The sequence below is a fragment of the Cyprinodon tularosa genome, unplaced genomic scaffold (assembly GCF_016077235.1).
Source record: "Cyprinodon tularosa strain WSP-4 unplaced genomic scaffold, ASM1607723v1 ctg421, whole genome shotgun sequence".
In the NCBI taxonomy this organism is placed as follows: domain Eukaryota; kingdom Metazoa; phylum Chordata; class Actinopteri; order Cyprinodontiformes; family Cyprinodontidae; genus Cyprinodon; species Cyprinodon tularosa.
The window spans coordinates 429,184-452,480 of NW_024039143.1; the positions used below are offsets into that span (position 1 = coordinate 429,184).

Below are 23,297 nucleotides of genomic sequence, written 5' to 3' on the forward strand. Positions count from 1 at the left end.
TTTAAAAGCTTTGTTAGGGAGTCTGACTTTTAGTTCTTGTTGTATGAAAGATTGTTCTGTTAATTTTCAAAACTTGGTCATCAGAGGCTTAAAGGAAAAGTCCGTTTATATTCAGAATTCAAACTTCAGTACTTTAAATATGAAATTAATACACTGTTCAATAAATGATCAGTGTTTTTAATTCAGAGTAATTTTCATGTGAATGTGCTTTACTGGAGGCATCCATGTTTGTCAAAGAACACTACTGCCACCTACTGGTTAGTGACCTCACGGTGCGGTATCGGCTGTTGATCAAGTCCCATTGCTGTATCTGGTGTTTGTCACAACGCGCTATTATCCAAGTCATCTTGAAAACATTCTTCTTCCAAATGTTGGCTACATATTACGGGTTTTTTCTCTGGCCAGAAGTTCGATGGCAAATCCTCCCTCTTCAAGTTGACGATCCAACGACGAACGCGGCTCCTTTTTCTCATAGGCGAAGCGTGTACACTCCAGAGCAGAAGGTGGCGGTACTGCGACCAAAGCCAACCACCAGTAGTAAACAAGAAGAGGAAGAAGCGAAGCAGCTTAGCCGGGTGTAGCAGAAAAAAATTAATTGTTGTGGAGAATTGTGTGGGTATGGCGAGTGGGAAAGAACAGGAGTTGGAAGACGCGCCAGCAGCACTTTATAGGTCTGCTGTATGGGACCACTTTGCATTTAGAGTGACCTACGATGACGGCGGAAAGAAAGTTGTGGATAAAAGTGCAACAGTGTGCAAGCATTGTGCAACACGTTTTGTTTATGCTAACAGCAACACGACCAACATGTCAGGCTAACAATCAACATATACCGAACCGAAAACCGTGACTACGAAACCGTGGACTTTGTGAACCGTTCCACCCCTAATATATAGCAAATAAAAATACTTGCTTCATATATGTTTTCTGGCCATCAAAATGCGTTAGTGTTATTCTATGGGTGAAATGGCACACTTGGGCACAATCTGGCACATTTGGAGAGTTTTGGAGACACTGGTGACGATAAAGTTCAAAGCCCCACAGCTCTGGAACTGTTATAGGTCAGAAATTTTCTGTATTTGTGGTTGACATTTGAGTCCCGTTTGAACTGATGCAGTTTAGGCAGTTTTTTTCATAATATTTTCAGTAATGAGAAGGTGTTAGCTTTCAAATGATGTATCACACATGAAATTCTGGCTTACATTTCCTCAGTTTATCTCGATTTTATCTATTTCCAAAAGACATATTTGGAAATAGGATCCTTTCTCTATGATGATAAAACAAACAAGTTGTATGTTGTTTCTGTAAAAATTTTTTTTTTTTTTAGTTTTTAGGAACAAGGTTAAATGAAATGTTGGCACTGCTTTGTTTCAGAAACGTTTTTTAAAGGTTTAAAATATAAATCATAAAGGTCGCCCTCTCTAAATTTCACCTGCTAGTAACTAATATTAGCAAGTCAAATCAAAGAGAGATAATTGCAGAGCTTTATTTTACCTCGTTTCTGCTGATTCACTCGAACAGAAGGTGGTTTAAACAAAACATAGAACTTTATTGATCTCACATTGGAGAAATTGTGACATCGACTCTTAAACATCCAATTCCTGCTTCTCTCTTGTCTTCATGAATATAAACCTAATTTTCCTCCTATAGAAAACTTTCCATGCTTTTTGTTTGCTCTTTTCATTTCTTTGTTGTTTTTTTCTGCCCCTCACTGAGTCTGCCAACCCCCCCACCTCCAAACATGAACATCACATTTGGGTCTGGGCCCACTGGGGCGCCGTTAAATGGCCGTTCTCGGCTCCGTCCCTTGGGAACCTGCAGTCTGGGTAGCGGTGAGAAGTGAAGCTCTCAGTGCCTCTCCAGAAACCAGTCAGAGCTGCGATGGGAGGAAGTTGGGATCACGATGCCGCTTGCTTTGCTCAGACAGTTACTGGTAATTGGTGTCTAGGAATGCTGTCGTTTTCCTTTGCTTTTTCACCTGCTTATATTAAGGCTTCCTAAAGACTTTGTATCGTTATAAACTAGAAAACTGACAAGTTCTAATTTATTTGCTGCGTTGGTAACGTTTTGCTCCATTAGTGAGAAAAAACAATAAAGACATTAAAGGCCTAATGTAGAGCTGCAGTTTAAAAAAACTGAAGCAGTCAAATTTTCTATCAATTCATTTTGGGATTTATAAAAAAAGAAATACATTTATTAAATTTCTAAATAAAGAATGTTTGGAACTTTGAATTAAGATTCATTATAAAAAACATACATAAATGTATAAAAGCAGACTATATATATAAATAAATATATATATATATATATATATATATATATATATATATATATATATATATATATATATATATATATATATATATATATATATATATATATATATATATATATATATATACAGGGATTGATGTTTAGGATTTTTACCACTTGCCCTTTGGGCAAGTGACCTCCACATTTCATTTGCCCAGAAACAATTTTTACTTGCCCAATATAATGATAAATATAGTTCCTAATATTCATTTTTGTATATATATCAATGAAACATGTTTGTTTTTTTTAATGTTTTTTTGTAATTCAGTATTTTTTAAGTTTCCAGGTTCCTGGTGTGTATCTGCATGCGTCAGATAATGAACTCAAGCCTACATTACCGTGTTAACATGCTTAACATGCATTACCGTGCTGACATCCTTCCTGCACATTCTTTTCAAACTAAACTTTGCTTTAAACTGTTGTGTGCTTGGAAAAATATAAATTGTAATGTTAAAAATCTAAAAAAAAAAAACTTGACAGGTTAAAAACTTAAGATAAATCACAGACAGAAGTCAATGTCACCAATGAATAACTTTTATTTTAGAGTCACGGTATGTTTATACGAGATAATACTATTAATATAATGTGACTTTTCTAGAGAATCATTATACATAGTTATTTTATTCAGGGTTTCCACAGTCTGACATCATTTCAGAATTCCCTGACTTTTAACTGACTCAGGATTAGTTTTCCCTGACAAAATAAATGCAGCCGTTTGTCGCTTTGGTAACTACATCAAAAATACAGCTAGGTGGACAAAATCACTATATATATATATATATAAACTACAGGTGCTGGTCATAAAATTAGAATATCATGAAAAAGTAGATTGATTTCAGTAATTCCATTTAAAAAGTGAAACTTGTATATTATATTCATACATTACATACAAACTCATATATTTCAGATGTTTATTTTGTTTAATTTTGATGATTACAAATGACAACAAATGAAAATCTCAAATTCATCATATCAGAAAATTAGAATATTGTGAAAAGGTTCAAAATTGATGGCCCCTGGTGCCACACTCTAATCAGCTAATTAACTCAAACCACCTGCAAAAGCCTTTAAATGGTCTTTCAGTCTAGTTCTATAGGCTACACAATCATGGGGAAGACTGCTGACTTGACAGTTGTCCAAAAGACGACCATCGACACCTTGCACAAGGAGGGCAAGACACAAAAGGTCATCGCTAAAGAGGCTGGCTGTTCACAGAGCTCAGTGTCCAAGCACATTAATAGAGAGGCGAAGGGAAGGAAAAGATGTGGTCGAAAAAAGTGTACAAGCAAGAGAGATAACCGCACCCTGGAGAGGATTGTGAAACAAAACCCATTCAAAAATGTGGGGGAGATTCACAAAGAGTGGACTGCAGCTGGAGTGAGTGCTTCAAGAACCACCACACACAGACGTATGAAAGACATGGGTTTCTGCTGTCGCATTCCTTGTGTCAAGCCACTCTTGAACCACAGACAGCGTCAGAAGCGTCTTGCCTGGGCTAAAGAGAAACAGGACTGGACTGCTGGTGAGTGGTCCAAAGTCATGTTCTCTGATGAAAGTAAATTTTGCATTTCCTTTGGAAATCAAGGTCCCAGAGTCTGGAGGAAAAGAAGAGAGGCACTTCATCCACGTTGCTTGAAGTCCAGTGTAAAGTTTCCACAGTCAGTGATGGTTTGGGGTGCCATGTCATCTGCTGGTGTTGGTCCATTGTGTTTTCTGAGGTCCAGGGTCAACGCAGCCACATACCAGGAAGTTTTAGAGCACTTCATGCTTCCTGCAGCTGACCAACTTTTTGGAGATGCAGATTTCATTTTCCAACAGGACTTGGCACCTGCACACAGTGCCAAAGCTACCAGTACCTGGTTGAAGGACCATGGTATCCCTGTTCTTAATTGGCCAGCAAACTCTCCTGACCTTAACCCCATAGAAAATCTATGGGGTATTGTGAAGAAGAAGATGCAATACACCAGACCCAACAATTCAGAAGAGCTAAAAGCCACTATTAGAGCAACCTGGGCTATCATAACACCTGAGCAGTGCCACAGACTGATCGACTCCATGCCACGCCGCATTGCTGCAGTAATACAGGCCAAAGGAGGCCCAACTAAATACTGAGTGCTGTACATGCTCATACTTTTCATGTTCATACTTTTCAGTTGGCCAACATTTCTATAAATCCTTTGTTTTTATTGGTCTTCAGTAATATTCTAATTTTCTGATATGATGAATTTGAGATTTTCATTTGTTGTCATTTGTAATCATCAAAATTAAACAAAATAAACATCTGAAATATAGGAGTTTGTATGTAATGTATGAATATAATATACAAGTTTCACTTTTTAAATGGAATTACTGAAATCAATCTACTTTTTCATGATATTCTAATTTTATGACCAGCACCTGTATATCTATTCAATTCAATTCAGTTTATTTATATAGCGCCAAATTCACAACACATGTCATCTCAAGGCACTTTACAGTTCAACCAGATCATCCAGTCAAATTGATTCAAAGTTTTCTATCTACGGAAAACCAGTCGATTGCATCGACTCATTGACTCTTCAGCAATCCCTCACACTAAGCATGCTTGTAGCGACAGTGGAGAGGAAAAACTCCCTTTTAACAGGAAGAAACCTCCAGCAGAACCAGGCTCAGTGTGAGCGGCCATCTGCTGAGGCCCACTGGGGTTCAAGGAGACAGAAGCAGAGACACAAAAAGCATATATATATATATATATATATATATATATATTTAGCGTTCCTTGACAGTGTTGTTTCTAAGTCACCAATTTAGTGCTACTTGGTCCCAATGGAATTTCCCTTTGGGAACCTGCTAGCACTAAGTTGCTAACTTGTTAGCGAGATGCTTCCAACAAACCAGCCACAATCAAACTTGCTTGTGAACCTTCCACCACAACAATCCCGCCCCCTTGATAAACGACCAATCACATTAACTTTATTCACTCGTATAAAGTCGTGCACCACTCGGGAGAATTCGGAAATGCAACGGTTGGAACAGCCGCTTCTCTACGAATTTAAATGTCACATAGTGGTAGCGAAAGAAACAAATTATCAAGAAAATTTGTAAATAAGCAGCAGAGTTGAGGGCCCAATGTCAATGTGTTTCATGGGGCACCAAATTCCTGATGGCCCCCTAGCTTCTCAGTCATAAATCTGTGTTTCATAGTGATGCTGGTTTCTCAGAGATGGGAAGTTACGAAGTACAAATACTTCGTTACTGTACTCAAGTAGATTTTTCTGATATCTTTACTTTACTACTTATTTTTATGGTGACTTTTTACTTCTACTCCTTACATTTTTACACAAATATCTGTACTTTCTACTCCTTACATTTTAAAAAATTGACTCGTTACTTTAGTTTTGAATCATTTCAATGGAGTTACCGTTATTATTTTTCACGTCATCAATACCAAATTCAATCTAATTGGATGGGAATCTACGTTGCATTTGACGCACCACTACAAGATGAATCGACAGATTCGGCGGTATTCATTGGCGGCAAATCATTGCAGCTTGGTGGCAGTGGTGTTAGCATAGTAGCATGGACGACGAGATGATTGAAAATGAACACAACGGAGATCTAGTCCTATTGGCAGACATCCATTTAAAATGTAGGCAACGGCATGAAAAAAGTGGTTTCTACTTTTACTTTTATACTTTAAGTAAATTTACAAGCCTGTACTTTGTTACTTTTACTTGAGTAAAGAAGTTTAATCAGTACTTCCACTTTTACCAGAGTATTTTTTAACACAAGTATCTGTACTTTTACTCAAGTACGGAAAGTGAGTACTTTTGCCATCTCTGGTGTCTTTGTTCGTGCAGCTAATCAACCTGGTGTCCTGGAGGAAATCATTCACAACTTGGACTACTGTGACATTCTTGTGTTGGGGGCGGAGCTAAACCCAAAGCAAGAATCTCTTCAGCTGCAGCTAAGTGCGCTTCTGGGAAAGCATCTCGACGCCACCAACTCCACATCTGGCATGTCCATATATGGTAGGCAACCAACAGTAACACCAAAGCAGCACATCTGCTGGATGTATAGAAGAGTAACACCCCCCCCTCCCCTTGTCCTCAGGCGTGGACTCCATGATGAACTACGAGCAGGTGATCAGACAGGTGCATTACTACCACCTGCAGCCTGGAAAGCTAACGGAGAGGAGGTTTCGCCTGACCTGCTCAGAGCTCAACGGACGCTACACCAGCAATGAGTTCACCATCGAGGTCAGCCATCCAGCTCCTTTTCAATATTATCAGATTTCTCTGTAGCTTCTTTATGTTTTTATTTTTCACATGCTTTCTACCCGCCATTATTGTGCCTCTCTGGGTCATTTCGACCTTAAATCATTTATTTGTCGAAATCTGAGCCAATAAAGGCAGCGTATTTGGGGTAAATAGGGACGCCCATCTAGCTTGGATCTAATTTAACATAAATAAGGCAAAATGCTTGCCTCAGGCCCAAATGAAAATAACCTCAGAAATGGAGCTACTTAGAACGGCGTTTCAGCAGCTGTTTGGGGGATTTTATTGGAGGCTCGGCTTCATTCCCTCCGTCTTCTGAATCTCCCAGGCGAAAGCCAAGAGGGCAAGTATGAATGTTTCACTGCAGCCTAATAGGCACAATAATGGCAATTACACCAGAAGCAAATAGAACATGAACAGGACTTTCACTGCAAAACAAATCTGAGGTATTACTGCTGTTTGTCAGCTGATGAAAAACCGGAAAACTAGAAAGTTCTTTACTCTTTTCACCAGGAAATAAAAAGACTTAGACTCAGACAAACTTGTGCAGAGTGTATACAGAATGAATTTTCGTTGCATACAGCTTACGGCAGTGCAAGGAGATTGCAGTTGGCATTTTATAACATTGCAATATAAAGTGCAGCAGCGATCAGAATGTAACAATGCAGTAGAAAACGTTTCAAATAATGATGCAAAAAAGGATTTATATGAAAAAGTTCAGTGCAGTGCAGAATAATATGGTGGCAAATGCAGCAGAACGTTCAGTTATCTCCTATTTAAAAGGATTATAAAAGCTATTCAGCGTTGGTAACGCAAAAGGGAAATGATGAACTCCTGGTAACATTCATTCTTAATAACAGTGATAAATGTACCAGTCTGCACTATGGAGATCATAGTCATTCCAAAAAAGGAACATTTTAAAACCATCCACTGGACTTTGTTTCCGAATTTAAAGACGTTTCTCTTCCATCTAGGAAGCTTTTTCAATTAAAAAAGTCAGAAATAGCGTTAAGTTCCAGGATTTATACAGCAGCCCAACAAAGCCTGGTTTTGGTTAGAAAACTTGCAAATTGGAACGGACAGACGGGTCAGTCTTCTTGCAGCAAGAAGGTTCTGGATTTAATTCCCAGCGCTGGGTCTTTCTGCATGGAGTTTGCATGTTCTCCCTGAGCATGTGTGGGTTCTCTCCGGGTACTCCGGCTTCCTCCCACAGTCCAAAAACATGACTGTTTGGTTGATTGGCTTCTCTAAATTGTCCGTAGGTGTGAGTGTGTGCCTGAATGGTTGTTTGTCCTGTTTGTCTCTGTGTTGCCCTGCGATGGACTGGCGACCTGTCCAGTCCAGTCCATACCCCGCCTCTCGCCCATTGACTGCTGGAGATAGGCACCAGCACCCCTCGCGACCCCACTCGGGACAAGCGTGTAAGAAAATGGATGGATGGACGGGTCCACCCCTTTGGTATGGACCGTCTGTCTGTTCCAGTTTCCAAGTTCTCAAAATATGCAAATTGGAATAGAGGTTTAAGGTTGCGATGGACTGTCGACCTGTCCAGGGTGGACCCCGCCTCTCGCCCGTAGACAGCAGGAGATAGGCACCCACAGTGTTGTGCCTGAACGCGTTCATTGAACGAAAGTTCATGAACTCGTTCATATTTTGGGCGAACGTGAACTGAACGTACTGCATTACTGCCTGATGAACGTTATTGTGAACTCGTTCATTCTGGTGTCTGTGAACGGCACGCTCTCTCAGTTCAACTCCGTTCAATATGTTGCCAGATTTCTATAGAGCCCTCCAGGCGAAACCCCGGCTAAATCACACCGTAAACAGGCCTTAATATGTAGCGGGAAAAACACCCAATCTGGCAACACCAGCTACCAGCGTCGTAGCCTACAGCCGCGTGCGTCATCCAAACAAAATGCAGCGTGGAAGCCGCAGCAGCATGGAGGCGACCGTGGAGGCGACAAAGCAGCAGCATGATCACTTAAAACAGGTTTATGACCAGGTGGTCGTGAGGATGATGGCAACAATCTTACATTTCTCTGCAAACTTTGCCCGCCGGCTTTCAGTAAAAAAATCCGCACTTCAGTAACCTTAAATTCCTACCTCAGCCTGGTCCCTCAGTTTGTGTTAGTAAAATGTTCTTGAGGGTTTTACTATTCATGTAACTTGTTTGTTAAACCTGCCTGGTATAATTTTCCAGGATTCCAGGATTCCTTTTTAGTATGTATTGAAATGGAATTTCAAATAGAAAAAATTATTAAAATTAAAAAAACATTTGCACCTTAAAGACTACTTTCCTGTTTTTCTTTTAATAATTCCTCATAAAAAAGACCATTCAAGCAGCACATTTTTCTTGATGTTTTTGAGAATATACTGTAGGGGTGAAAGCTGCAGCTGCTACTAGTGTGAAGTGATGGACAGCAACAAAGCCTTAAAGCAACAATGGGGAAATGCTGTCCCCTCAATGCTAATGTAAACCCTGGTTGGATAAGGATTCAAAACTGGATATGAAGATGAAATCTGACGCACAGTTTCAGTGTTACAACTGATAAAATAATTGCTGTCTGTGGTTCTACAGTAGGCTATGGTGTAATTGAGCAATATATGAAAAAAAAGAACTATGAACTAGTTCATTTTAAAATGTGTGAACTGAACTTTGAACTAGTTCATGTAGAAAGAGAACTTTCCCAACACTGCTCGCAACCCTAGCGATCCCACTTGGGATAAGCATGAAGGAAAATGGATGAATGGATGGATGGTTGAATCTATTACCAGGCAGACACTATAACTCTGCTTTGAGAACTCATCCAAAACTAACACTTTAATAAAAATGTTAGCCTACAAATAATATCTGCTCTGTGTTTCTCACAGTGTGGAAGGTCATAAAATCTCTAAATCAGTGGCGTCCAGATTCAGTCCTAAGGGCAGCTATCTAGGCTGCTCAGTTTAACAGTGGGTAGCTCTGCTGCCTTGCGGCAAGATGGATCCGGGTTCAATTCCCAGCGCTGGCTCTGTCTGCATGGAGTTTCCATGTTATCCATGTGCACGTGTGGGTTCTCTCCGGGTACTCAAGCTTCCTCCCACAGTCCTAAAACATGACTGTAGGGTTAATTTTCTAAATTCTCCTTAGGTCTGTGAAGGGTTGTTTGTCTCTCTGTTGCCCTGCGATAGACTGGCGCCCTGTCCAAGGTGGACCCCGCCTCTTGTTTGTAGACAGCTGGACCACCAGCATCCCTCGCGACCTCAACTGACAGAAAAAAAATGGATGGATGGGCTGCTATCTGCCATGATGAAATTTCATTTCAACAAAGAAAAACTGCAACTGAGGAACATCAAGGAACTAGTAGATTTAGTACAGTAATCAAGTACTCCCAAATTTACTTTGGGAAGTAGTGTGATGATGGTCAGAGTTCTTCTCATATGATTTTAAATGCCTTTCTTATTTAGTAGAAATAGTTTTAACTCACTGTCAGAAGAACTTTGTAACATAATGCGTTCCTGAAGCCTGATGCCACCCTTTATGATAAAGATGTGAAAATCATATTTTTACCACACAGATCAGCAGTCTGCATATTAATCCGATTTCCAACCAAATCAGGTGTTTTAATTAAACCTTTTGTTTTTTAATGAGTAGATGTCAGGCTCCCACCACAAATATTCTTTGTTTTATATACTGTAGTAAAATCAGCTTTAGGTTAGGAAGATGAATAAATGTTGTCTGAAATGTTACAACTAGAAACAATCTTTGTAGGTCAAACAGATTTAAAAAGCAGGAGTCCTGACCAATCAGCTTCCCTCTGTCCTCCAACCAGGTGAGCGTCTGGCACAGCTCTGACACAGAGGAACACATCAGCCACATGGTGGCGCCTCCTCAGTACATGCAGGTGGTCCACCATCCATCTATGATCAGCGACCTCTACCCCAACCATGCCTCAGGTAGGAAAACACATTCGTAAGATATTTGCACCAAACAAAGGTACACATTTCTTTTATTTTGATTAATTTATTTTATTATTCTTTAATAACCCATCCCCTTGGGGAGCAGTGGGCTGCTATTGTGTGGCGCACAGGGAGCAGTGTGGGGTTAAGGGTCTTACTCAGGGACCCAGAGTGGCAGTCTGTGGGAGTGACTAACTTAAACCATGATGCAATCTTCCAGGGTTCACCTCCATCACTTTAACCAAGCAAAATTGGGAACAAATGCTTTGATTGGATGAAAGAAAGCAGAGTGTGATTGGTTGATGTTGTGGTTCATATATACAGTGGGTCGATGGCAAGGCCAGTGGGTCGCCGAGGACAGTGAGTCAATTGCGAGCACAGTGGGTTTAATGCTTAGACAGTGGGTCAAGCGAGAGGACAATGGGTCGATGGCGAGGACTGCGGGTGGAGGCGAGCACAGCGAATGGAGGCGAGGACAGCGGGTTGATGGCGTCAACAGTGGGTCGAGCGAGAGGTCTATGTGTCAAGCGTGAGGTCAGTGTTTCGAGCGCGAGACCAGCTGATGGAACGCGAGACCAGCTGGTGGAGCGCGAGGACTGCGGGTGGAGCGCGAGGCCAGCGGGTGGAGCGCAAGGACTGCGGGTGGAGCGCGAAGACTGCGGGTGGAACGCAAGACCAGCTTGTGGAGCGCAAGACCAGCGGGTGGAACGCGAGGCCAGCTGGTGGAGCGCGAGGCCAGCTGGTGGAGCACGAGGACTGCGGGTGGAGCGCGAGGACTGCGGGTGGAGCGCGAGGACTGCGGGTTGAACGCGAGGCCAGCTGGTGGATCGCGAGGACTGCGGGTGGAGCGCGAGGACTGCGGGTGGAGCGCGAGGGCTGCGGGTGGAGCGCGAGGTCTGCGGGTGGAGGGCGAGGGCTGCGGGTGGAGCGCACGCTCCTGATATATAAACCCTGAATACCTGTCTCACCGCGTGCTCGGATTGGTGCCTGTGCACTCGAATCAGTGGCACAATCGTTGCGCCTCTTCCAGTGACAGATGGACTCAATGGCTTTAATGGCTTGTTTGTGGCAGTAACCATAGCGACAATGTATGTTAACGATGAAGCGCAGCTCGTATGCCCAAACCCTCGAGCTACTGCTTTATTAAAAGGCGCTGAGAAACTTGCAAATTGGCGCTGAGAACCTTCATCAGCAACAGCTGATGAAGGTTCTCATTCCGTAAAAATTCAAAAAATATCCACTGGACTTGGTTTTCAAGATTTGAAGACGTTTCGCCACCTCTCCAGGAAGCTTTCTCAATTCAAATGTCTGGATCCGCAGTGAGTTTGAGTCTTATATAGACAACGCCTTGTATCGCTTGGAAACATGCAATGGAAACCGATGAATGGGTCGTTAGTTCCATCGTTAGCCTGTAATATCTGAACCTGTCTTTGATTCTAGGGGTCGGTCGTTAAAGGGGGGATTGTCATTAAGGGGGGGATTGTCTCCTGTAATACCTGAAACCTGTCCATGATTGTTAAGGGTTGGTCGTTAAAGAGGTATTGTTCACCTTCCCAAAATGGAGTGCAATATGCTGATGAAGGTTCTCAGTCATCCAGGTCATAGTCATTCCGTAAAAATTCAAAAAATATCCACTGGACTTGGTTTTCAAGATTTGAAGACGTTTCGCCACCTCTCCAGGAAGCTTTCTCAATTTCTCAAAAAAGGTGAACAATACCTCTTTAACGACCAACCCTTAACAATCATGGACAGGTTTCAGGTATTACAGGAGACAATCCCCCCCTTAATGACAATCCCCCCTTTAACGACCGACCCCTAGAATCATAGACAGGTTCAGATATTACAGGCTAACGATGGAACTAACGGCCCATTCATCGGTTTCCATTTGCATGTTTCCAAGCGATACAAGGCGTTGTCTATATAAGACTCAAACTCACTGCGGATCCAGACATTTGAATTGAGAAAGCTTCCTGGAGAGGTGGCGAAACATCTTCAAATCTTGAAAACCAAGTCCAGTGGATATTTTTTGAATTTTTACGGAATATCAGCTGTTCAGTTTTTCAGGAGACTAAGTTCATCGCATACAATCAGTTTTTAGTTTATAAATCACAATTTAAACCTAAATAAATAAATACCTCCGAAATGATCTTGGTGTCATCAATGGTAGTAACAAATTGTCAATCATTTTCTTTTAAAGTCACGTTAGATTTTACTCTTGCTTGAGTTGTAAAAAGTATGTTTTTGTCAAAATGTTTTTGCTATTGTAATAAAGTAAATATAAGTAATTACTGCCCATGTCTATGGATGGAAACTAATTTAATTTTCATTTTTTTCTGACATTTTAAACTTAAATATTTATTGAGGAAATCATGCATGAGTGAATTTTCTTTGAAATGTTAGTTGAAGTAAATTCTTTTGTTTGGGGAAAAATGAACCTGATTGAAATGTGTTTTTTTAGACTCAGCGGCGAGTCGATGAAAAGAAAAAACGATCAGACAAAGTCAATAATACCTGAAATCATGACTGAAAAATGCAAAGCTTGAAAAATTAAGTTTAAAATTTCGCCAGATATCTGTCTCTGTGGTAAAAAAAAACACGGTGAGATCCAAGAGGGACGCTCAGTTCCTCTTTCTAAGCTTGTTTATGACTCGGCGGTACGTTCTCAACATGGCTCCTTCTCCTCCCTCTGAGCAAAGCAGCGATCCAACAGTGATGGGCAGTAGCGCCGCTACATGTAGCGAAGCTATTAGTTTAACTACATTTTCCAGTAGCTTGACCGTAGCGTCGCTGCTTTATTTATCAAGTAACTTTCCTGTAGCGACGTTATTGTTTTGATCAAGTAGCGACGTAGCGTCCACAAACGCTACAAAATCCAGGGCAAAACTAAGAAATGAAACCATACGTTCATTAAAAAAATCTCTCATTGTTTCACAGTGTCCAAATGTTCTCATCCCCTTGAAAACGGTTGTAAACCATATACTTGTAATATTTTTTTGCATCATAAAAGATGCTTATAAGCCAAAAATAAAAAAGATGGGGCCTTTTTTTGCCTGATTTAGACAGGGGGAACAGATTACAGCAGGTTTTATTTCATCCCATATTGCCAGTTCTGGCAATATGGGATGAAATACTACGCCAAGAGTGGCTACTGCGCCACTCTTATAAGTGGCGTAGTAGCACAGGCACACTCCGTAGGGTTAAACAAGCGCACCCTTTCCGAGGCTGTCGTTCTATTGGCTGGAAAGGTTGCTAGGCAACGATCCAACTGCAGTCTGGGAGAGCAAAACAAATCCGCAAGCAGAGCCTACGGGTTTGCGAACGTAACAGAGCGCGGTTTGTGCGCGAAGAGAAGGAGGCAAGCGAGAGGAGAAAATATCTGTGCAAGAAGCATTAAATCTGAGATAAGAAACAAAGATTTGAGAAAGAAGAGAAAATATTTGAGAGAGAGCGCATGTTTTGAGTGTGAGCATTATAAGTTTTGAGAGCAAGAAGATGAAATTCTTTTCCCTAATTGAAGTTATGTGCTCTTGCATTATGGCAGGATAATTCTCCCATATCTATGTGCCACTAAGATACTCTAATTAGAGAGCAGTAGTCAAACTTCGATATTGTATTTTCATGGCCTAGTTTACCTGACAGGATGTTTACATAAATCTGTTTTTAGGCTGTGCACAGATAAGATTTTTTATGGAGGAACAGCTCTACCGTATATAAAATAAATACATAAATAAATAAATGCTCAATAAATAAATAAATAAGCATTCAATTAATTGCCTCCAAAAATACAATGAATAAATATGTAGGTAGAAATTAAATTATATGGTGAGGCATAAATATATGTATCACTTAATTAGCTTCTTTATTTTTTCACCTTCTTTTGTAAACAGTTTTGTTTGTTACTTGAATCAACTGTTTAATTGAGGTCTTTTGTAGGGTTTTGTTTTCCCTAGAGATGTCCATTGAATGCAAACTCATAGCCATGTCTCCATGTGTAGAACACTACACAGTACCTTTAATTTGGTTCTTATAACAGCAGATTGTTTACTAGTTTGTCTACTATTAATTACTTTAGTTTTTATTTTAATATGCTGATCATAAAGCAATGTTTACACTGTGTTATGTCATTGGCTGATCTTTAATAAATATTTTAACCAGTGCATCAGACTCATTTTGAATTGACATTAGCTTGGTACAACGTTAAGTAGCTTCTGATGTAGTTAAGCTAATTTTAACACATTAGTGTAACTTAGCTTGCTATAATTCTAAAGGTGGTAGCTTTGGTGTAGTGAAGCTTAATTTATTGTTGAGTAACTGATAGCTTAGCTCACTACACTGGACAAGTAGCTTGCCCAACACTGCGATCCGACATACAAAGAGCAGAGGGTGGATGAGGGGAGCCGGTCTAAATCTACCACATGTGATTTAATTATTCATCAGAGTCTAATGGATTCTACTTAGAGTCCCGGCAAGTTCAGCGGCCGAGGCTGTTAATGGAGCAGAGGCCTGAGACGTGGAAGGAGGTCAGAGGAGCAGAGGACGCCGTTTGCAGCAAAACCTAAAGAACTAGAAGCTCAACAAATGCAGATCAACCGTTTGGCTCATGATCCTGCTGCAGTTGACTCCCCAGATCTTAAGCTTGACTAAATTTAGGAGGTGGCAATGTAAAGAATCTCTCAGAAGATCAAAGGGCCTGAATTTGGTGTAATAAAAATCTACAAACTAGAACGAACCGAGTGATCAGGCGAAGAGCTGAGGGAGCGGCGGTCTCATTAACCACAAGCTTCCACTCACCAGGAAGGACTGCTGGAGAGAGAAATCAGGAATCTCACAGACAGCTGGAGATCAGAGGCAACCCAATAAACAAGTTCAGCTCAGCAGCCATGCCTCAACGTGAGCTGGAGCATCCTCTACCTCTGGAGTCTTCCTTCATAGGACGTTAAATAATGCAGATTCAAACATGATTCATTCTTATTTTTAAGCAAATCCATGCACAACGCTCAGATTTAGCTACAACCTCTTCTCCCTGTTTTATTATTTGCTTTTTTTCTATAAAGATCCGCTCTGTTTTTAGCATAAATCATTTGCACAGAGATGTCTGTCAAATGATTGCATTAATATCAAACAGGCCAAGAAGGGAACATCTCAGTGTTTATGCAGGCTGCTCGGCATCTTCAATTATGTTGCTCTTCCCTAAAGAACTGAACTGTGTTTTACGTACCTGGGAAATTTTTTGTTGCATTCATTTCATGAACTTTAATGTTTTTTTATTTGGTGATTTTTGAAAAGACGTGTTTCTATCAATGTTTTTATGCACATTTGAGGCTCATTAGAAGCAAAATTCGAATAATTGAATAAATTCAACTAAAAGTTTCAGTTTAAAATTCTTTTTTTTTTTGCATTTGCAAAACTTTTTTCATTCAGTTTCAATTGGGGGGGTGCAAATCTTTTTCAGGATCATTTTTTTATTTTTTTAAGGCAAGTCGAGTTCATTCATATCCCGCAATTCAGTGCAAAGACAATTCAAAGTGCTTTAGGTGAAAGGTATTGTGGAGAATTCTTGAGATTATTTTACACGACCCACCCTCTCCACTCTAAGAAAACAAAAAATGCGAGTCCAAGAGCCGATTTCTCCTCGTGCACGTTCTGTTTAAAAGTTGCTGTTCTCATAGCTTATAAGAGCTTACTGTGTCCGAGCGACCGCCCTAACTCCTAAATCCCTCAATCACTATATAGAGCAGCGACTATATTTTGGACTTTATAGCAAACTCAGTTAACTGACCATTCAGACAGATGATCACTGCTTTTTGCTCTGTTGGTCAAGTAACTCCTTCTCCACTGCGCAGTGCCTGCGCTGTCATGATTTTATTCAAAGATCTGACTCGAATGCAGAAAACCAAACAGAGAGACCAAGGGAAGGTTTAACAGGTTTGTTGAGAACTGGTAGAGAAGGGTCGAGTGCTCCTCTGAACACTGGCGAACCAGGACTGAAAAGTGAAGGGGAAGTTCCAGTGGTTAGTTCAGGCTCAGTGGGAAAATTTGAGCTTCAATTTGCAAAAGGGAATAAAGGCAACAGGACTCACTTTTCCAGAAAAGGTGTCTTTCTCTGAATCCAGTCGGTGTGGGTTGTTCTAGTAATAGACTTGCTCGTTGGAGGGCGGACAGGGTTTACCCAGGTTGAGGTGTTTCTTAGAGAAGCTGGCTGCCACTTAGATTTCCAATGGTACTCGATTGGTTTCTTGTGGAGATGAATCCCCTGCTCAGTGAGAAGCTCAAACAATCCTTTGGGGAAAAGTAGATCCAAACCTCCAGTTTGAATCCCCAGCTCAGTTGAAGCTCAGTCTATCCTTCCAGGGGGAGAAGGTCCAAAACATCCAGTTAGGAGGATGACAAACAAAAACAACAAGGTTAAAACTCAGGTTGACAAAACTCAGTTTGACTCAGCTAAACTCAGCTTGGCTAGAGTACCCAAAACTGGCAAACACTCTGGCGTCGAGGTAGTGGCAGTCAGCAGCTTAAGAATCCCCCGGTAATGAGGCAACCATCCCCAGGTGTGTGAGAGGGCCAACGAGAACAGGCGCCACCTGGTGGTGGAGGGAGAACATACAAAAACACAACCCACACAAACTGGATTCCTAACATGCGCCATCTTTGTTATTAGTCGCCGCTGTCGGGTAGCGACAGAATACTGGTGTGACAGCAAATCCCATAATGCTTTGCTAGGAGAGCTCTCCGTGCAAAGCATTCTGGGATATATCTTCCTCTCTCTTAGGCCTTCCTTTTCTTCTGATACACTTCATAGACACCTTTTCTCTAACGACCCCTCGGCCATTTCCCAAGAACCGCGGTGAGAAAGGTAAGCTTCAATCACTGTCTGAAACCGTAGCTCACTACGGATATACGCCTGAAAGTGCGCATGCGCAAAAAATGATGGATAACGGGACGAGCACGTACGACGGCCTTACGTAAACGTATCACCAGAATGATTGACAGTTAGGAGGACCACTTATTTAGATGATCCACCCGGAAATAAAAGATTGTCCTCTGTCCCTTTAATTACACAATAAAATAGCACAAAATAAAAGCAGAATAAAAAGCAAGTCAAGATGAAAACATGATAATGCTAAGGAGGAACTAGCAGCTTCCTGGAAATGGAGTAGAGTGAAAGTTCAAGTACTCCCCCAAAAATTGACTAATAAAAAGTAAAGATACTCAAAAAGTACTTAGTTACTGTAATCAAATAAATATATTTTTGGAAGTAGTGTGATGATGGCCAGGCATGTTTTTATCAAAGGCCAAACTTCTTTTCATATAATTAAAAATGCCTTTCTTAGTAGAAACAGTCTTCACTGACTGTCGGAAGAACGATGTAACAACGCATTCCAGAAGCCGCCCTTTATGCGAAAAACGTGAAAATCCTTTAGTTACCTCACAGATCAACAATTTACAATCATATTTCTGTGCATCAAAATCAGGCATTTTTTTAGGCTCCCACCACACATTTTCTTTTGTATTATATTTTAAAATCTGCTTTACGTTAGGAAGATGAATAAAAATGTGCCTGAAATGTTACAACTTTAATAGCGACAAGCATTAAGAAGTCTTATTTTTATGATGTTAGCCAATGGAGATGCGTATGATCAAAACAGCGGGCTAGGAGACCAAGGATGGAAGAGAATGAGTTGGTTGCAGATGGACACGTTTAGGGGGGGAGGGATTCCTTTTTTCCCACGTTTTAGACACAAAAAGGCTTAAACGTGTATCTAAAGCATTCATCACTGCAGCAGGCCATCTGCATGATGGCTACCAGCGTTTCGTCTAACTAGTCAACAACAGTTTGTGTTCCTGGCTGGTTCAGTTTTGGTTTGGCTGGAAGAAATTAGAAACAATCTTTTTAGGTCAAACAGGTTTAAAAACCAGGAGTCCTGACCAATCGGCTTCCCTCTGTCCTCCAATCTAAAGTAGCAGGACAGAAGCTAAATTGCTGGTTGACAAAACCAACCAACCAACCAACCTCCTCCGGTTTCTCTCATGTGTTCCTCAGGCGTACCGAGTGCAGCCACTGTGGTGATCGTCATGTGCATCGCCGCCCTGGTGGCGGTGGTGGTGCTGGGAATATACCGCATCCACGTAACCCACCAGCAGGAGGTGAGGCAGGAAGAGACGGCCAAAGAGGCAGACGCAAACTGGGACCACTCGGCTCTGACGATCACTGTCAACCCCATGGAGGTAAGAGGAGGTGGTTTGAATGTCTGCAGAGCAAAGAAGAGTCTCTGCTGCTAAAGTTCTCAGTTAGTTCAAAGTAGTGAGGGTGAGATGAAGCCTCATGAGGCATTGAACCGTTTGGGCTAATTGCTTCAACGATCCCCACAGTTCATGATGTGAACATGTCACCCCCCCTACTGGTGGATTTCATAACTACAGTTAGTAATATAATCTGTGATTTTTTTGCAGTTGTTTTTCTTGTTTTTTTCTCAATTTAGGTTCTCTTATTAATGATTGGTGTGTATAATTAAATCCTTTTTAAGGTTTTTTATGAGTAAAAGGTCTTTGAAGACACAATGGGGATTTACCATTAGGCAATACTAGGCAGTGGCCTAGGGCCCCAAGTTCCTGGGGGGCCTATAAAACTTTACATGTATGGTTAATACAACAATTCCTTATTTGTGCACCTTAATTATGTTTTTCTTTCGCTAAAACACCATCAGAAAGCTTATAATATTAAGTGTGTCTCAGCCCCCCCTTCAGTGTCCACCATATTGGATCAGTCCATTTGCTGCACATGTTCAGAAAGGTCCAAACAGACCATTTGAAAACAAACGATGCAAAGAGCAGTGTTGCCAACTTAGCGCTTTAGTCGCTATATTTAGCCACTTTTCAGACCCCTCTAGCACTTTGATTTCTAAAAAGCTCCTAGCGCCAAATCTAGAGACTTTTTTTCTGCTACTGGAGACTTTGGAGACAACATCTAAAAGCAGCGAACTCTGCTCTCCAGAGCGAGTAGATTGGTAACCCCGCCTCCTGCTCTCCTCTATCTTGTCTGCTGTCATGATTCATGCAGCTATTATTTCATCCAAATGAAAAATGGAGAACAGATAAGCAGATCATGGCTTGTCTACAGTGAAAAGAAGGACTGGGTTATTTACTTTGGCCTTTTTGGAAACACAGGAAGGAGCAATCAGCTAAGTGAGCTTAGTGCTTGGAAAAAATCTTTCATTCCTTTAGAGACAGCATGAAAAGTCAGCTGAGTACAAAACATAGAGAGGAAAACAAGAAGAAAAGGGACAAGAAGAGAGGGACACAACCTAGAACAGATAATGGATGTCTATTCTATTAACATTTCTCTATCTGGAGAATGGGGCTGTCTTTGCCTAAGGCCCCAAATTTCCTAAATCCGCCCCTGGTAGAGAATAATGTTTTAAGCACTGTTTTTCTCTAATTTTAGTGGAGTATGTTCAAGTAGACAGTGAAAGTCTGCTTGAGATTCTTCAATTCAGTTTATTTCTTTAGCGCCAATTCACAACACGTCATCTGAAGGCACTTTCCAGTTCACCAGATCATCCAGTCAAATTAATTCAAAGTTTTCTGTCAAAGTAAAACCAGTCCTTCACATTAAGCATGCTTGTAGCGACAGTGGAGAGGAAAAACTCCCTTTTAAGAGGAAGAAACCTCCAGCAGAACCAGGCTCAGTGTGAGCGGCCATCTGCTGAGGCCGACTGGGGTTCATTTTCACTGTTATGCTAACGATACCCAGCTATATCTGTCTATAAATCCAGATGAAGCTTATCTGTTACATAGATTACAGGCATGTCTTAACGACATAAAAACCTGGATGACTCTTAACTTTCTGCTCCTGAATGCAGATAAAACAGGAGTTATAGTCTTTGAAAAAGAAGCTGATTAGTCAATCAATTCATTTGGATGGGATTAAACTGATTTTAGATAATAAAGTAAAAAATCTTGATGTTATTTTTGAGCAAGACTTCAGCATTTCTCTCTCAGTAAACAAACATCCACACCGAAGAGTGTTGTTGTCACTGGTGCCACTTGGCTAAGGTAAACAGACTCTGGACAAAGCAAACAAAGCCAGTTGGCTTCAGCGGATTTCTTGTTGCATCTCTGCTGCAAATATCTGTATTTACCAGATTTGTTTTTGCTTTGGTTGAAATTATTCTCAACTTCTAAACTAAACTGTCATCCTTTTTGGTAAAGGGATTGATGAGAAAATAAAATCTATAAATGAACAATAAGAATAACAAATGGGGCTCTAATTCTCCTGTGTTTTTATACATGCGCACAGCTAATACCTGGTAATGTCTCTAAAAGAACAATAAATAAAACAAGACTTGATAAAAATGTTAAGAAAAGTCTTTTGATCAAAACCCAACTGCCTGATTGGACGTTGGCATGCTGTCGTGATGCATGCAAGCGTGCCACAACAGTTTGGCAGACCTTCTCTTGGCTGGTATTAAAGTACTCCTCATGTTTGTTTTGGGACACAGAAGAGAGTCATTAATCCACTAAATGTAAGACTCAATCACGTTTCAGCGACTACCACGCAGAGAACTGGCACCGCTAACTGCTCCCATCGGGACACGTTTTATAATCACCACATTACCTGCTTTGCTCTCAAAAGTACATCAGTGTGACAAATACAGCCGAAGGCAGCTATTTACATACGCTGTTTCAAAAGGCAGGTGAACTTTAAATCAGACTAAACTGTTATTATTTTAGGTCATTTAATGTTAGCCCGGTTATTTCTGTTTGCTAAATAACTAAATAAGGAAATCCCAGAATATGTGTGACGCAACATCTCAGGTACGCTGGTTCCTTGAGCCAAATCATGAAATGAAATAAAGCAACAAAAACAAAGATAACAATAAATATTTGGGCACATTTGCAATGAGCAATTATGTCATTTTTTACAGACTTACTGTTGGATGAAAGCCATGGATTCAAGGCGCTTATTGCTTATTGGTTACCCTAGGGCTGGGCGATATAGAAAAAAAGCTTATCGATAAAAAAAAAATGCATATTGATCGATATCGATAATTATTGAAAAGATTTGAAACCATATTTTATGTGCAGCTCTGCCTGGACTTTTTATAATATTGCTAAATGATTTCATTTTAATAAAGAACACAAACACAGACTTCCAATTAAATATTTATTTAACCAACTTTTTTAACCATAACAGAATTGAAAAATAACTTAAGAGACCTGAATTATGTTATTAAATACTGACAAAGAATAAACTAAAGTGACCAGAAAAGTGACCAAAATGAATATAACAAATAAATGCAAATAAATGAACCTGGTTCAGCTTAGTTTCCTGCTTTAACCTGAGTTATTACTTTGAAGTTTCTGGCCCCTCAGCATTTTTATCTCAATTGTTAGAACTACGTGGGAAACTGCCCAGAACTGAAAATATATATATATATATTTTCCCCCAAATTCCCGAAGATTCCTCGGAGGAGAGCCGCGTCGGGGCCTACACAGCTCGTACTCCTGCGGGTGTGAGCCGCCGAGATGATAAAAAAAAAGTTGGTTGTGTTATCAGACTTCGTTTTCACTGGTTCCCGACACATTTTCCAGATGACTGTGGTTTGTTTTTGGTCCGACTTGCCATGACCGAAGTACTGCCAGACTGCCGAACTACAAAAACCTTTCTTTGGAACAATTTCCTCCGCCTCTCCTTGCTGCGACATCTTCATGTGACATCTGGGTCTGCGATTGTGATTGGTTGGGAGGAAGCAGTGACTAGCATAAACCTACATGCTAGGCTACAATGAGAAGGAAGGAAAACTGCGTTTCTTTTTTATCGAACTTTTATCGACTCTCTTTTTTTCTATTGCGCCACACGTCTATCGATCGATATATATCGTTATTGAATTATCGCCCAGCCCTAGGTTACCCACATATGGCAATGAAATAAAGAAAAATAAGTTATTTATTGTCAATTACATTGTAATTGAGATTTCAGTTTCACCACAAACCGTTCATCAGATTCATTGGGTCGGGGGACTGATTTACTGAGGCTATGCCTGCCGCAGAATGCTGCTGTTGGCGCGTGTCAGGTTTATTCAATGATAATTATAAAGTTAATGTGTGTACATATGGAAAATTGAAGAAATGAGATGCTTCACTCTGTTTACTGCAAACTGTCATGCAACGGTGGTAGAAAATTGCTGATGTTTGTGCAAGGCTAATCACAGTTATCGGGAGACCGCTCTATTCTGTGATTCAATCAGAGGAGCATTTTGTCCTATGATCTGATCATTTGCCTTGTCAGAAGAACGCTCTATTTTCTAACCCACCCCATGTGTTATAATCTGCAAATTAGGGCTGCAACAACGAATCGATAAAATCGATAAAAATCGACTTTTAAAAGCGTTGGCAACGAATTTCATCATCGATTAGATGTGCCGCGCGATTAATGCGTCATCCGCCACCGTCATCACTGCAACTTGACTGAAACGGGGGAAGAAGAAAAAATTATGGCAGAGCGAGCCAGCGCTGCAGGTGCGCAGTGTTGCCAACTCAGCGACTTTGTCGCTATATTTAGCGACTTTTCAGACCCCTCCAGCGACTATTTAAAAAAAAAAAAGCGACTAGCGACAAATCTGGCGACTTTTTACGGTGTTACTGGCGGCTTTTGGAGACTCTTACGTGAAAGCACGTATCGTTCCTACTCTTGTCCTGCAGCAGCAGCTGCTGCCGTGAGGCGCCTCCCCCATCCCAACCCGTTCTCCCGCAGGAGTCCCTCTCAGCGCTGCAGTCAGAGCCGCAGGATAT

General features: G+C 40.9%; 1 protein-coding gene across 1 annotated transcript in view; it reads left to right on the forward strand.

The window, feature by feature from the left end:
• Positions 1-23,297, forward strand: part of LOC119792566 (calsyntenin-2-like) — a 366,929-nt gene that overhangs the window by 339,158 nt on the left and 4,474 nt on the right. Inside the window, exons 13-16 of the mRNA XM_038299271.1 lie at positions 6,150-6,320; positions 6,403-6,548; positions 10,379-10,502; positions 18,547-18,731. Coding sequence (XP_038155199.1) covers positions 6,150-6,320; positions 6,403-6,548; positions 10,379-10,502; positions 18,547-18,731 — 626 coding nt within the window. The remainder of the gene's footprint in view (positions 1-6,149; positions 6,321-6,402; positions 6,549-10,378; positions 10,503-18,546; positions 18,732-23,297) is intronic.